The sequence below is a fragment of the Athene cunicularia genome, assembly GCF_003259725.1.
Source record: "Athene cunicularia isolate RWA chromosome 4 unlocalized genomic scaffold, athCun1 chr4_part3, whole genome shotgun sequence".
NCBI lineage: Eukaryota > Metazoa > Chordata > Aves > Strigiformes > Strigidae > Athene > Athene cunicularia.
Window position 1 is genome coordinate 10,224,140 of NW_020799100.1, and position 15,106 is coordinate 10,239,245.

General features: G+C 53.9%; 1 protein-coding gene across 4 annotated transcripts in view; it reads left to right on the forward strand.

The window, feature by feature from the left end:
• LOC113479945 (wiskott-Aldrich syndrome protein family member 3-like) overlaps positions 1-15,106 on the forward strand; it is a 23,665-nt gene that overhangs the window by 5,672 nt on the left and 2,887 nt on the right. For 2 of the 4 annotated variants that reach the window (XM_026848370.1, XM_026848368.1), the window contains exons 2-8: positions 11,180-11,338; positions 12,564-12,698; positions 12,838-12,991; positions 13,320-13,437; positions 13,643-13,818; positions 14,235-14,501; positions 14,957-15,106. The exon at positions 14,957-15,106 is cut by the window's right edge and continues 290 nt beyond it. In XM_026848370.1, coding sequence (XP_026704171.1) covers positions 11,206-11,338; positions 12,564-12,698; positions 12,838-12,991; positions 13,320-13,437; positions 13,643-13,818; positions 14,235-14,501; positions 14,957-15,106 — 1,133 coding nt within the window. In that variant the 5' untranslated portion in view covers positions 11,180-11,205. Of the gene's footprint in view, positions 1-10,863; positions 10,887-11,179; positions 11,339-12,563; positions 12,699-12,837; positions 12,992-13,319; positions 13,438-13,642; positions 13,819-14,234; positions 14,502-14,956 lie in introns of those variants that run through there. The other 2 variants (XM_026848369.1, XM_026848371.1) reach the window with 2 other exon arrangements.

Consider the following 15,106-nt stretch of genomic DNA (forward strand, 5'->3'; position numbering starts at 1 on the left):
GGGGGTGGGAGGGGGGTGCGTGTCGCTTTGCATGCTTGGATTGGGAGGGGGGTGTCCGAGCTGCCTTGCATCCTTGCGTGGGGGTCCCATGTCACTTTGCACATATCCGTCGCGGGGGGTGGGCGATCCTCCATCGTTTTACACCCATTCGTGGAGGGGAAGGAGTCAGGCTGCTTTCCACCTTTTCATCGGGGGGTCGGGGGGTCGGGGAGGATCCCCAAATCACTTGGCACATTTGCATCACTGTGCTCCGGGCCTCTTTGCATAGTTGCATGGGGGGCGGGGGCGTTGCTTTGCATCTTGTGCGGGGGAATCCTAGCAGCTTTTACAACCTTGCAAGGGAGGTGGGGGGGTCAGGCTTCTATGCACCCTTGCATGGCGAGGAGGTGCTGTCACTCTGCATTCCTGCATGGAGAAGGGGGTACCCGGCTGCTTTGCACCCTTGCATTGTGAGGGAGGGCATCACTTTACATCCTTGCATCTTGGGGAGGGAGGATCCACCACTGCTTTTCATTTTTACATCATTGTGGAGGATAAGCTGGGCCGGTGGTCACCTGTGCAGGGAGAGGCACCTATAGCCAGGATAGGGGCAGGGCTCATCACCTCCTGACTGGGGAATTGGGGGGGCTGAGGTGCTGTAGCCTGCTGTGAGGCTGGGGAAGCAGGGAGGACAGGGCCAAGCAGGGCAGAAGCCTGGTGGCACCTGCTATGCATGCCACCCCCAGCCCAGGGCCCTCCCTGGGGTTTGAAGTCCCCCCTTCAAGTGTACCCCCAGCCCGGGGCACCCCCACAGGCAGGCTGCAGGCAGGCACACCCCCCCCAAGGGTGCAGAGCCTGGGCCTCCGCGCTCAGTGATTCAGCTACTTGCAGGGAGCTTTAATTTTATCGCTTAAAACTCGAGTTCTTGCTGCCTCGTGGTGGTGTCAGCGTGATAAAATACCTATGGATTAAGATGCTTTTTAGTGTAGTTTGTGGCTGCTTTGTCTGCAGCTGCCTGGCATACAGCAGCCGGATATGCTGCCGGACACAAGCCGGAGGAGGGGAGTGCAGGACCTGGATGTAAGGGCAGATAGGCAATGGCAGAATTAATAATTCATCTTCAAAACTTCAGCGTGCCAAGGCACACCCCTCATTTGCTGCATCTCGTTGCCTGGATTTGGAGAGGTTGCTAGTTTCATTTAAAAAAAGAAAATATTTTGATGGCGTTTCTGTGTCTTGGTAGCATCCCCTGTGACAGGTTGAACAGCTTGGTGATTAGGGGAGGCTGAAGACAGCACCGATCCAGCAAAACTTCCTCTGGCAGCTAGAAGGTTAATATGCACTGTGCTTTTCTGTCGAAAACACAGAGCATGCTAAGGGCTCTTACACATAAGCCTGTGATGCAACTTAGACCCCAAATGTCCTCTCCTTTCCCGAGGAGCTGAGGCCCACAGAGAAAACTCGAGATGGAGCATATTTTGCTTTGAGCTGTCATCTCCCTTGGCCCAGTTCTGAACCAAAGATGCTCATCCTCCATTTTATGGTGGATGACAAATCAGCTGTGAATGCCAAGATCTTGACAAGTTACGAACAACAGCCCTCAAGCCAAAAGTGTTAAAATTTTTTTAAAAAAAGCAAGAATGTTTTTTGCAGAGCTGCTCATCCAAAAAGCCACCCTCTGAGCTGCACCCCACAGGCAAGAGACACAGTGTTTTGCACGTCTCGGTGAGCAGAGGGGATGCAATGGGCTCCCAGGCAGGAGCTGCTCCCCCTCCCCCAGATCCCACCCAGATTTTTGTAGGGCTGCACGTACAGCACTGGTGAGCAAAGCAGCAATATCAGCCTGGGAAGGGACTGCCTGGGCACACAGCACAGCCCCGGCAGGGAACTGCATTTGAGCTGGCTGGGAGCACTCTGTGGCTGGAGATGCTGGTCCTGCGGCTGTTCCCAAAGGCAGCGAGCATCGGGTTTCCAGAAGGACCCTTGCTGCTCGCTGAAGGTTTCCTGGGATTATCAAAGCGTCTTCTATATTGGGGAGAATAAGGCTGGTTTGTTAGCAGCATCCTGCTCACACAAACTGCCAATGAGCGAGAGAGATCCTTCTGTTAATGAGCTGACCACAAAAGGAAAAAAAAAAAAAAGTCATTGAAGATTTTCCTTTGGTGATAGAGAGTCATTAAAAACAACACATGATTTCTGGGCCAGCAGAGATCTTCTCCAGCCAAAACAGCCAGGATCTGTGCTGCTGTTCACATTGCCCCATCCCCTGACTCCTCCTCTGAAGATCAAGGCAGACATTGCTGCTCACAGATGGTCCCAGCACAGGAGCCACGCACAGAAGCCACGCGCCGAGCAGCTGAAGGATGGTGGAGGAGGGTCACGCATAGTTTCATCCACCCCTTTTTTTCCACCCCTTTCTGTCTTAGGCATTAGAGTACTGGTGCATTGCATTTGCATGGATTTAGTTTGTATCCGAAGCAGAGATGAAGCCAAAAGGTGGTGGTGCCAGGTCTGTCTGGGATGGGAAGGACCCAATGAAGCAGCCCTCAGCTCCCTGACCAGTTCTGGGGGACACTGAGGGGCTCCCCGTTTCTGGAAAATCAAATGACAGAACCTACAACCTGCATCAACTAAAACCCAGGGAAAACAACTGCCTGAAAACCCACTTGCCGGTTTACAGTGTTTGCTAGTTGCATACCTGTAAAGAAACACCATTTAGATAAAAGCATTCAGGAGCCTGTTTGTTTTAAACCAGACACACAGCAGGACGAGCTTTTTATACTAACCCCAAGGTAGTGAGGCAGTTACATTTATGGCATCCTCCTAAGCAGGCTTTTTGGCGAAGGTTGGTGTTGCGGAGCCCAGCCTTCAGAGGCATTTGTGATTTAGAGGCAATTTAGTCAAGTGCTGTTCCTAGAGCTGAAACATTTTGCAGTAGAAGGGAGAAAAAAAATAGTGTGGCATTTACTAATAAAACTCTTTAGGAATATTTTTAGCTGTGATTTAATGTTATGTTGCACTTTGCTGTGAAGTGTTTGCTCGCTGAAGCCTCCTGGCAGTTGTTAGCCATGGTGGAGCTGCCTTTGGCTGAGTTAGCAGAGGAGGAGAGCTGCAGATGGACCGGAGGAGAGGTGCGGGCAGAGCTCCCAGCCGGGGTGGGCGATGTGCCTTCCTGGTGGGGCACAGGTCACCAATTCAGCCCCAATCTAGGGAGCGATGAAGCTCTGCCCCAGGGCCAGCCAGATGTCCAGCTCCCTCCCCACTTTGGCTGGAGGGCCTGACCCTTGCCCTGCAGTTGCAGCTCAGCCCAAATCAATTCATGGCTGACAGCAAATATTCCTGTGCCACCCAGGATCAGGGCTGAGACCTCTCAACTCATTTCACATGTGCTGCAGGAGCAACAAGTCCACGGCCCTGGCTTGCAGCCTCTCCCAAGCCAATAGCCTGCAGATGAGGGACTAGAAACAGCATCCCACATCCCTCAGCTTTTCAGTCCCCAAGGCATTTTGCCACCCCGTGCTTTGCTGTGAGATGTGCTAACCCTTCTCGCTCAGGACGAGGCTGGGCTGCTTTCTGTGGCACCAGACCATTTGTAAAGCCAGACTCCTGGATGCAGAGGTCTCAAGGAGGGGGCAGGCAGTGGCATTGCTTCTCCCATGCCCATCAGCCTCAGCATAATCATGAGAATTTACTCACTGGAGATCTGCCCTCTGGTTTATTTTAAGCAAGGGGAATGCTTGAGATCCAGCCGGTTTTAATATATTTAATTAACCTTTGGACAATAGCTCTGGAGTGATTATCAGCTTCACACAAAACAATGACATTTGTCATGCTGGTAGTGTTCACAGTCATTTGGGCTAACAACAAATTAAAAATTGGTCGCAGATGCATTTCATAAATTAGAGCAACGAGTCCTTGTGGTGCAGATCACACTCCATTTTGTGTGAAATACATCAGCAGATCTGGTCCAGCTCTAGCAAGCAGGTTTCTCTGCATTGCAAAGAGCCACCTGCACAGTTTTTGCTGGTTGATTTTTTTCTGAGACAGCAAAGCGTCAGCCCCTATAGGCTATAGACTCTGCCCTCCCTTCAAGGCTGTTCACAGCCCACATCAGCCAAACATCTGAGGTTGAGAAGCCGCAGTTTAGGGCCACCTGAGCCAGAAATTGCCCCTAAGCCATTAGGTACCTGCTGGTGGCCCTGTCTCTCTTCTGCAAGTTTTGTCCTGTTGGTCCTTGAACCTTCTTGCACAGATTTCCAACATCTGTGGCAGAGCTCCACAAATCAACAGCACGAAAGCCACCACTTGCAGCTACCACTTACTTCTGTCTGCTCAGAAACATTGCACACCCTGGGGATTCTTCCCAGCCTTCTCCTGTACCATATCTGTCCTGCCAAACTCCACAGGACAAGCTCCTTCTGGCACCTATGAGCCCAGCTGAGTGCCACCTCCGCCTCTTGTCCTTTTCCTGACTCCAGAGTCGGCTTTTTTTTTTTTTTTTCTCTCCTTTCAATATTTCAGGACTGCCTTGTGTCTCCTGCTTCCTGCCCCCGCAGCCCTTCCCCACCTCTCTGTTCCCAGGGTGCCTGTGCCAAAACACAGGTTGCTGTCCTGAACAGGCACTGCAAGATCTGGCACTTCTTGTTCTTTTGATATTACTTTGTAAATGTTTTTGTCTTTTGTTCAAGGATATTAGATTTTCAATATACTGCTTTGGGTTTTTTGCACTATTCTGTCTCCTGGCATCCAAAGCTTTTGCTCCCTTGCAAAAGCCTCCAGTTCCTGGCAGCATCTGATCCTCAGGGCTCAGTAACGCCCAGGGGAGCCCAATTCCAGTAAGAGCTGTGATTGCAAGGGCCAAGCAAATGGACTGCCCCTAAAGCTTAGCCCAGAACTGGGCTTAGCTGGGGGGCTGACCCAAACTCTCAGTCTTTAGGTGTTTGGCGTGACTGTGCTCACTGCACAACTTACCCACGTTGTGGGTGTAAATTAGGGTTCCTTGGCAAACTTGTACAAGTTCAGCTGCTGCTTCACGCACTGTCCAGGTGGCTGGGTGCTGTGCTTCAATACTGTCACACAAGGTATTAAAGATACCTCAGTGGCTGATTTGTTTCTGTGAGGCAGCAGTGTGCGACATGGATATCCTTCCCAGCCCGGCTCTGCTCATCTCTGCCATGGCCCCATTCCCAATCCAGGTTTTTCCTGCAGGGAGCAGCCAGCCATAGAAAGCAAACCCCAGAGTTGCCTTCTGTCCCACCTTGACCCAGTGAAGAAGGGTGGCGGCAGTGGGACTTGTCTCTCATGCAGTATGAAGCAGGGCACTGGGACTGAGACTGCAGGTATCAGGCACTTACCAACCAAACATCTGTCATGGGAATTAGCCAGCACCTGAGAAACATGTTGTCACACGGCCTGTCCCTCCTTGCAGAGCCATACAGAGCATGCATGATCTTCAGGCCACTTTGGACCCCTCTGCAGGAATCCAGCTTGGCTTTGCAAGTCACAGCTCAATCCCCTGCGCAGTGGGAGAGGGTGAGTGGGTTTGGGGGCACAGTGGAGGTGTGGAGATAGTTATGTACATGAAAAGCTATTGCAAAGAATATAGGGAGCAATGGCTGGACACAAAGCTCCACTTTTTGGACCATCTTGCAAAATAAGAGCTGCTTTTCTGTCCCTGATGGACCCCAAGGACTTAAGCTGCCAGATGTGATGGCTGCTGAGATGAAGGATGACATCTGGAAGGAGCCAGCTGTAGGGGTCACCTGTGAGCCAGCATCCACAAATGCTGCCAGTCTGGTCTGCAGGGACCCGGGGGCTGGCAGTTGTAGTCAGGGGCAGCCGCTTATCCTGTGCTCTTCTGCACAGCCTGGGAAAGCAGGGGCTGCTCTGCAGTAGCACCAGCAGCTCCGGTGTTTGGGATGCTGCAGTCATTTTGCTGTTTGTTCCTTGGGATAAATCAGCTTCCTAGGACAGAAGCTCTTTTCTGGTCTCATCACCTCCTCTGCCTGGGCATCTCAGCTGATCTTTGCTGGGGCAGCAGTGAGGTGGACACTGTTCCCTTCCAAGCTTCTTTGTTTAGAAAGCAGGTGGAAGGCTGCATCTCTGCAAGCTGATGCCCAGCTTGGGTAGGATACAGCAGGTGTTGGGGAGGATTTGTGGCCATGGGGAGCACTGTGGCTCATTGCAGGCTGGGGAGGTCTTTGAGCCGGCCCACAGTCCCAAGCAATGCTTGCTGTGAGCTGCCTTGTACTAGACAGAGTGGTGGTGGGGAACTGGTCTTAGTAGCCCGATAACATCTCCCAGAGCACAGGCAGTTCAGGGGAGTCAGTGCTGCTGCCCCAGCGAGATGCTGAGGAGGTTTGACAGATGTGTTATGGAAACTGCAATGTGTTAGCTGGGAAGCGGCTACGTGCCGTGGAGAAGCGGGCGCTTTCCAGTTACCAGCAGCAGCAGCAAGTCTCTCTTAGTCTGACAGCTGTGACTGTCACCACTGCCTTTCGCCTGCAGTGCTTTGTACAGCAAGATTTAGAGTTATCGACTCTTTCAACAGATGGGGAGAGAAGACAAATGATGGGAGAGCCCCCGTAGTGTGCCTGCACTGTGGCAGTTGCTCCCAGGAAGCCCCCAGCTGGTCCCACTACTCCCGCCTTCCACCTCCAGAAAATTCCTGCTGAGTTTGTGGCACTTGTTTTCCTCCTCCTGCAGCCTGACACCAGCATTATCCCACTGAGAGCTCCTCTTCCACTCAGGAGACAACAAAACCTTGTGGATTTTAGTCCATGTAAACAATACCAGAATCCGGCTGATATTCCCAGACCGAGCAGAAGAGATGCTCACCCTACAACACCCCTCCACAGACGTGCAGGGACACAGGAAGGATCATGTCATTGCAAGAAAGTTTGGCTGGCTGAAGTTGTAGCTTTGAGTCCTGCACCCATGGAACAGCCAGTGCCTAAAGAAACTAAGGCCATAGCATAAGAAATAAACAAGAGGCAGTCCTTGCTGGGGGTGCTTGGAAAAGCCCATATAAGCACCTAAACCTGAGTTGGGCTTGGAAGATGATGGGGGCTTGCATGGTTATCCCAAAGCAGCTGAAGGGTGGGATTGGAGGGGCCATGCTGAGCTGGGCAGGGCAGCGCTGCTGGCTGGGGCTGGGGTCTCCCTGCCACCTCGCAGCCATCAGCTGCCTCTCCTAAGGTGTGCTCAGCTAGAGAGGAAAGAAAGACCCAAACCCTCAAGGATTGGCCTTTTTCCTGAGCTGCTGTCAGAGCAAAGGGCAGGAGCAGGGTAGGAGGGGAAGAGCTCATCCCCACCTACAAGCATCCATCAAAAGTGAGAAGATACATGTGTATCCCAGGGAAGGGCTTTAGGAACTTGTTTTTGCACACTCCATGCCAGAGCAGGCATTTCACAGCAGAGCCTCGTCCAGGGCTGCCTGGCCAGGGTCAGACACCTGCCACCAAATCTGGAGCAGCCCAGCAAGGTGGAATACCCTTCTCAATGTCCAACACGAGCACGGACACCAAGGCCAGACCTCCCACCTGTCTCCCCCGCAGCAGCATGGAGGCAACTCCCCAGCTGCTCCCGCCCCAGGTGTGCTCTTGCAGCACAAGGACAGGGTCACCTCAGCGTGCGCTAAGTGAGCGCTGCAGGCAAGGCACTGCCCCAGTCTTGCCACCTCTGCCCTTGCTGGGGTGCAGCAGGGCTGGCAGCCTCAGGCAGAAGGCAAGTGGAAGCCCAGGGTGACCCCAGCACAGGAGCTCACCGTCACCCACCCCAGGGCCAGTGAACAGCAGGCAGAGCAGGCAGCAGGGTCTGCAGATGCACCCAGAATCAAGTGACCAGGAGGCAGGAGCCAAAGGGGCTGGGGAAAAAGACAGGGCTGTGACACAGGTCAAGTGCCTGCCCTGAAGATCATGCCAAACTCAGGAATTGCCCCCCCAGGTGCTAGCACCCACCTGAGGGACTCATCTAGGATAGGAGTGAGGTCTAGTGAGGCATGGCCAGGAGCAGAACTGGAGACCAGCAGTATCTTTCAGGGCAGGATTAGCACCCCCAGCTGATCTTAAATAACCTTCTGTGCCCACGGGTGGGGGGTGGGTTACAGGTGAGGGTATTCAGGGCCATCAAGTAGTGCCCATGGGAAGATGGCAGTTTGACATGGCAATGCCCAGCTGGGCTGTGCTGGGAGTGCACACTGGTCTCCGCCAAGCCTGGTGCACGCTGTGCATTGGTGATGGCCTGCGATGCTGAGCACTGAGGTGTGGTCTGGTATGGCCATATATATAGATGAAATAATGAATTGCTCTTGGCCAAACTCTATCCATGTTTGAGCTTTCCCCCCTTGCACCTGGGAGTCATCTCCGTGCTCAGTGGATCCCTGCTTGTGGGAGCCCATTCCTGAAGGTCTGAGGACTTGCCACCAAAATCACCCCCTCGAAGGCTTGGAAATTACCCAAAATATCAGCATGAGCAGGAGCAGTGCTGGGCATAACTGAGCATCCCTTCACTGGGGCTTGGGCCAAGCTGCCAGTGCTCAGGATTTGTGTACAGTCTCTTGGTAGGTGTCAGCAAGACGTGTCTGCAAGAAAATTAAGTTGGTGTTGTGTGTAGCCCATCCCCACCCAAAGTGTTTTGATCCCCTGAGTCGGGACAGGCCTCGAGATTGTGGGTTTTAGGTCAGAAGTTGGGTTTTCAACCCAGAAGTTGGAGATTTGATGCCACTGGTGCACAAGGGATGCTGTTAACAGCATCTTGAGATTACACTTACTGAACGAGGGGATGGCAGGGGTTTCTAATCCCTGTGTTCCCGTTTGCAGCCATTAACTGGGGAAGTTAAAAAGCAGCTTTTCCTATGGCTTGGCCAAAGTTGCTTGTCCCAGCTACCCTAGCCTAAAATGTGTGCTAACTCCTCCTTGGTTTCTTCTGCTGCAAGGTCTGAGTCTTGTCAGGGCTTTTTGAGGGGAGATTAAGTGGGTCTTTCTTCTCCAGGAATGCTCTCCCATGGCATGGTTTCAAATGCAGTTATCAGACCACATACCCAACTTCTGCCCCTCTTCAAGTCTGTCCCTGCTGTGAAGAGTTTCAAACCTCGAATCCTTTTTCCTTCATTCCCCTCTGGGGTCCCTGTGGGGGATGGAGGCACGGTGGCTCCAATTCCTCCTAGGCACCCTGCGTGGGGGCAAAAAGCACCAGGTGCTGGTGGCTGTGTCCCAGACGGATGCTGAGAATGGCTCTTTGTTCCCTTTTTCTAATTGCTGAGCCCAAGCAACTCATTAACCGCTCTGCCTTGTACCCTCCCATCCCTGCAGCTGCTGCTTAGGGGGAAACCTCCCCGCGGTGAAATGCTGGGGCTCAGCCTCTGAGTGCAGATTTTGGGGGGACATATAAAACTGGCTCAAAGCAAGCTTGAGGTAAAGCTGCCAGTGTTGCTTATCTCTTTATGCAGCCCGGAGGGCACTCAGGGGGTGCCCAGAAAGAGCAGTGGTACATGGTCAGAGCAGATGTCCATCAGCAGGTATCCAGAGCCTCCCCTGCAAACAACGGCACAGTTTTCTCAGCTGAAAAATAACCAGCTGGCAGAAGCCTCTTGGTTTTGTTGGGAGCCAGGGACAGTACCAGCCCTGCCATCCATGTCCAGTGACTTTGGGAAGTGCTGCAGGATACATGGTTTGCTCTGAGCCCAAAGCATCGTGCAACCCTAAGGAGGGTTCAGGGCTGGGGTTCTTCCCACGGCGCCCTGACTGCCCTGGGGCAGAGCAGAGCCCAGCCATTCACCCTCCCTGTATGTACAGATCTAGGAGCACAATCAGCTCTTTGGGAAGCTCGATATGAATGATTTAGAAACAAGTTTTGGACTCTTTCATGGAGGGAGCTTGCATTTGCATTTGAAAACTGCGGAGGAGCTGGCGGGGGGACGGGAGCACTGGCCGGGTGCTATCAATGGGAAACTGTTCTGCCTAACGCTCCCGGGGCCAAAAAATGTGAACTCTGCAGATTTCTGGCTCCGTTCATGGTCAGAATTGCTGGCTCCGTTGTCAGTGCCCGACTGCTCCGCTCCCAGCTATTAAAGGCTCTGCTCGGAAGCTGGTTTTCCTTTGCTGCCAAAGCAGAGTGGGGTTTTATGATAGATGGGGTGGCTAGGGGGTGCCTGGGATGGGAAACGAGGTGATTCAGCTTGCTCCATTCGGAAGCTGGGAAGGCTGTTTGTGTTCTCTGTTCCTTATCAACCTGGGATCCAATGCATGATGATTTAAATGTTAAAGCCATCAGCTAAAGCCTTTGCACTGGGAGTGGAGTTGAGGCCTGATGCACTCATGTCACATAAGACCCCCTTGTGCAAGCCTGTGGGGTCACTGCTTTGTGACTTTCCATGTCCCAGTCCCAGGCTGCAGCGCCCCAGGGGACACCACCGTGGTTAATAAGTTCTCCTTTTTTTTTTTTTCTCCTTTCTCAGCCTGTTTCACACCACTCACCCTTTATGTCAGCAGGGAAACCTGCCCCCACCACCCCCACACCCCACTGTGCCCATCCTTCATCCTTCCTTGCCAGCTCCCATGGGTGCTTTTGCTGGAGATGAGGCCGTTGGATGCGGGCATCTCCCTACAACTCCTTGAGCCCCATAGAAAATGAACCATCCCCCTTACAGTCAGGGATGGCAGCAGAGCAGGGGGCACACAGGAATGCTGTGAAGAGCAGGGGCAAGCTGGCAGCAGCAGCTTGCCTCGGTGTAGTGCATGCACAAATAAAACCCCAGAGAGCTTTGCAGTGAGCTGGAAATAATGGCATTACAAGCGCTTGCTCGCTTCTGGCCACTGTTTGGGTTGGATGAAGCTTTTCAGGGCCGGCTGAAGGGCTGCAGCATGTGGGGGGTTGTTTGCTCCTGGTTTGAGTGCAGCTCGGGGAAGGTAAGCAGGAAAGGCTCCCTGGGCATGGTGGCGTGTCAGCAGAGCACAGGGGTAGGGACAGGGCACCAGCATGGTCCTCATCTCCATCCTGGCATCCATGTGCTCATAGACATCCAGAGGCTTTCACTCATGGATCATCCCCTGTGTGCAAAAGCTGCATGGGCTGCATCTCTGTATCCCAGTGTGGGGAGGACAAGTCCCCCGGACAGAGAGCAGAGGGAATAAGGAGAAAAAAATGGGCAAATGGCAAAAGCTGTGTTTTTGATTGTTTTCTTTCTTTCTCCTTTGCCCAGGAGAGGTGTGAGGGCTCACCGGCAGCATGCCGTTGGTGAAGAGGAATATCGAGCCCCGGCACTTATGCCGGGGAGCTCTTCCCGAGGGGGTGACAAGTGAGCTGGAGTGTGTCACCAACAGCACGCTGGCTGCCATCATCAAGCAGCTGGGCAGCCTCAGTAAGTCATGGCACAGTGACCCTGATGTAGAATGGGAATGGGGTGGTGGGATGATGGTGGGATGCTGCAGTTGCTTGCTCCAAGAAACAAGGGCTACATGAGAGCTGTGCAGGTTGCAGCCACCCCTAATTCAGTGGAAATTATCCAGCTAATAAAAAAATGAGGATGCTCATGGCCAAGCCTGAAGTGGGAATTTGGTGACAGTTTTAAGACCCATTTTCCTCCCATAGCTGGTCTGTGTAGTGGGGGATGGAAAGCCTTCACAAGCCCCTTGCTTCTCAACTTGGGCAGAAATAGGAAGGCCAGGTGAGATTAACCCACCCCCCACCCCCAACCTATTCTTTTTAATTTTAGAGCTTCATGTGAAAGAGAGATCTATACGAAAGGTCTTAACTGTCTTCCTGCCCTGGGACTGATGTCAGCAGAAAAGGGGTGGACAAGAGCACTGCACACACCAGTGTGAAGGGTTAATAGGGGCAACCTATTTCACTGGTGAATATTGACTTAAAATAGAGAGAGAAGCGCAGGGTCTTCAGGACTGCCTCTCCTTTTCCTCCTTCCAGAACTAGATTCTTCTCTAAAATACTCCAGAAAAATAAACCCTGTATTTAGGGAGCTGCTGGAAGTGTGGTGGCTTGCATGACCAGCACCCGTGGGTTCTCAGGCCATGCTACCTCGTCCAGGGGAAAAGGAAATCAAATACAACTGTCTGAGTTGGGTGACAGGCTGAGCAGATATCAAAAGTGCTTTGATCTCAGGAGCTGTTTGATATGTGTTTTTGGAGGAAACCCCGAGGATGTGGGGTGCTGGGATGGGATGGGCTCTGGGATGGGATGGGTGCTGTAGCCTGCAGGTGTCAGCAATGCTCTGCCAGGCTCTGCTCAGCCCTGTGATAACAGCTGTAATGAACAGCTGTCATAGCCATGCACTGAGTGCGGCAGGAAAATACAGATCCAAAGGCTTTTTAGGATGTGCACCACCATGGTTTGGTGCCTCCTGTGCTACTGCTCTTGCTGAAAAGGATGCTCATGTGCAGAGAAGGGCAGGTGGCTTGTGCTCCCCTCCCTCTGTGCAGCATTTTGCCAGGTCTGGGAGAGGATGAAGTTCAGCTCCCAAAAAAACATGGCTGGGGAGAGAGCCTCACGGAGCTGGCAGGGAGGCATGTGGAGAGGGCTGCCTGCCTGCCTGCCATTGCTCGTGACAGGTGCGCGTTGCCCTCTGCCAGGCAGGCATGCAGAGGACATCTTCGGCGAGCTGTTCAACGAAGCTAACAGTTTCTACATGCGGATGAACTCGCTGCAGGAGAGGGTGGACCTGCTGGTCATCAAAGTGACACAGCTGGACTCCACTGTGGAGGAAGGTGAGGAGCTGGGGCTATTTTGGGGTGACACCCAGTTGCAGGTGGGTGGATCACATGTGCTTGGGGCCAGACCTTCTGCCGTGCCCAGTACAGGGGGCTGAGGCCACCCCTGCATCCCCTCTCCGTCCTGTGCCCCCAGTTTCGCTGCAGGACATCAACATGCGGAAAGCCTTCAAGAGTTCCACAGTGCAGAACCAGCAGGTCGTGTCTCGCAACTCCATTCCCAACCCAGTGATGGAGATGTACCAGCGCTGCGACAAGCCCCCACCGCTCAACATCCTCACACCCTACAGGTAGGGCAGCTGGTGCGTCGCTCCTTGGGGAGACTGAGGGGTCTTGGGGGGACCCTTTCCAGGAGAGGCACTGGGGGTGCACTTCATTTGCTGCTTGGCAAAGGCTGAGAGGCTGTTTCCTCCAGTTGCTGTGCCACCATCCCCATTGCGTAGGTCACTTGGGATGGGGGACCCCATGCGGGGTATTGCAGGTAGTGACTGCTGTGTTGGACCTGTTCATGGTGGAGCAACAGCTTGTGGCCATGATTGTACCAAATCCCCCTGTGCAGGGGAAGGAGGGTCTTCTCATGTGGCTGCTAACCATCCTCCTCCCTTCCCAACCTCCCAGGGATGACAAAAAGGACGGCCTCAAATTCTACACCGACCCCTCATACTTCTTCAACTTATGGAAGGAGAAAATGTTGCAGGCAACAGAAGATAAGAGAAAGGAGAAGCGCAGGCAGAAGGTAACAGGCTGACGGGGGACAGTGTGGGGACGGGAGCTGGGGCTGCCCGGGACCTGGGGGACGGTCACCTTCCTGGTACATCCCGCACGCTTCTCCTGCATTGCGGTGGGTGCATCTTGCGGGACGGGGCGTTGCTCCCTGTGCTCTGCTCATGGTCCAGAGGAGCCAGGCTGGACATGGAGCCATGGCTTGTGTGTGTCCCCAGGAGCAGCGGCTGGTGGAGGACTCTACCCGGGAGGTGAAGAAAGTGAGGAAAGCCCGCAACCGGCGCCTGGAGTGGAACATGATGGCGTATGATAAAGAGTTTCGACCCGATAACAGGTTCTCACCATCCCCCTATCACATGGCATCATCGGAAGGATCACTGTCCCCAGATAATAGGCAGGTTTTACCTACTACACGTTTAGCTCACTGGTTCTCCTTTGCTTTTCTCCTCTTCTCCATCTGTGGGGGGATGTGTTGCCCGCAGCAGGGTTGGGGTGATTATAAATCCGTGGTAGCTTCATGGACAGCTGGTGCCCCTGGGATTGCACCCTGTACCTCAGGAGCAGCCTTGGTGTTGGGATAAAGTCAGAGTACTTTCCATTTAGCAGCTAAGGGAAGAGACTTGTTCAGCTGTGTTGGTGTTCTCCTCCCCTCTGCTACCTCTCTGCTTTCTTGTAAATCTATATTTTTGTGGCCTTTTTCTGTTTTGTTGTCTCAACCCCAAAGAACCCCAAACCCATGTCCCCCTGACTCCCCCCGCCCAGGTGACCCCCCTCCCAGGAGTACAACCATTGGGTTTTCCTGTGCCATAGATCTTACGCATCAGACGTGGCTGACCACTCATACCCGGCGAGTCCCAACCACCCCGCGCAGCTGCTGGCCCCAGCGTCCCACCTGGCCCCAGCGGAGCACAAGGAGGGTGTGCTGGCACCCCCGCCCACCCAGGAGCATGTCTACCGCCCAGCGCCGGCAGCAGGCAGCCGGCAGAACAGCCTCAACCGCCTCCAGCAGCCCCACGTGCCACAGCCCTCCGAGGCTATCCTCAACGGGCCGAGACCTCACTTAGTCAAGGATTATGGGTAGGGCTTTGGCCTGCCTCTTCTCTCCTGGCAGAGGGATGCCCAGGGGAAAGGGGGTTTGGTGGGGGCCTGGACCCCATTTCTGAGCTGATACAGTGGGGAGAACCTTCCTCTGCAGCTGCCATGCTCTGAAGCTGTTGGTGAGACCTGAGGCCTGATTTGTCAGGAGCGCTTTAGGGGTAACCTCATCCCAGATAAGGGGACAAGGTGGATAGAGGGGACCATTTTCCCCTGGGATGTTGGCTGCCTTCCCACCACCACATGCCCCATAGCCCATCCTGCTGTCAGAGCCCCCCCACCTCCATGACCCTAGGACAGAGCTTACACGGGAGTTCAGAGCAAACCAAGCCACAGCTCAGCCAGTTGATGCCTGTGATGGGTGGTGGGTGTCCGGGATGGGTGATGGGTGCCGTTGTTCCCCATACCACTGACATGTCTTTGCCCTCCCGTTGCAGCCCGCAGCCAGTGCCGATGGCAGAGTACTTTGTGCCGCCCGCCCCGCCGCCCCCACCGCCCATCATCCCCTCCGCGCAGACTGCCTTCGACAGCCCCATCTCAGCTCCCCCTGTGCTGGCCCCTGGCTCGGTCGCCCCGCCCTCCTATGC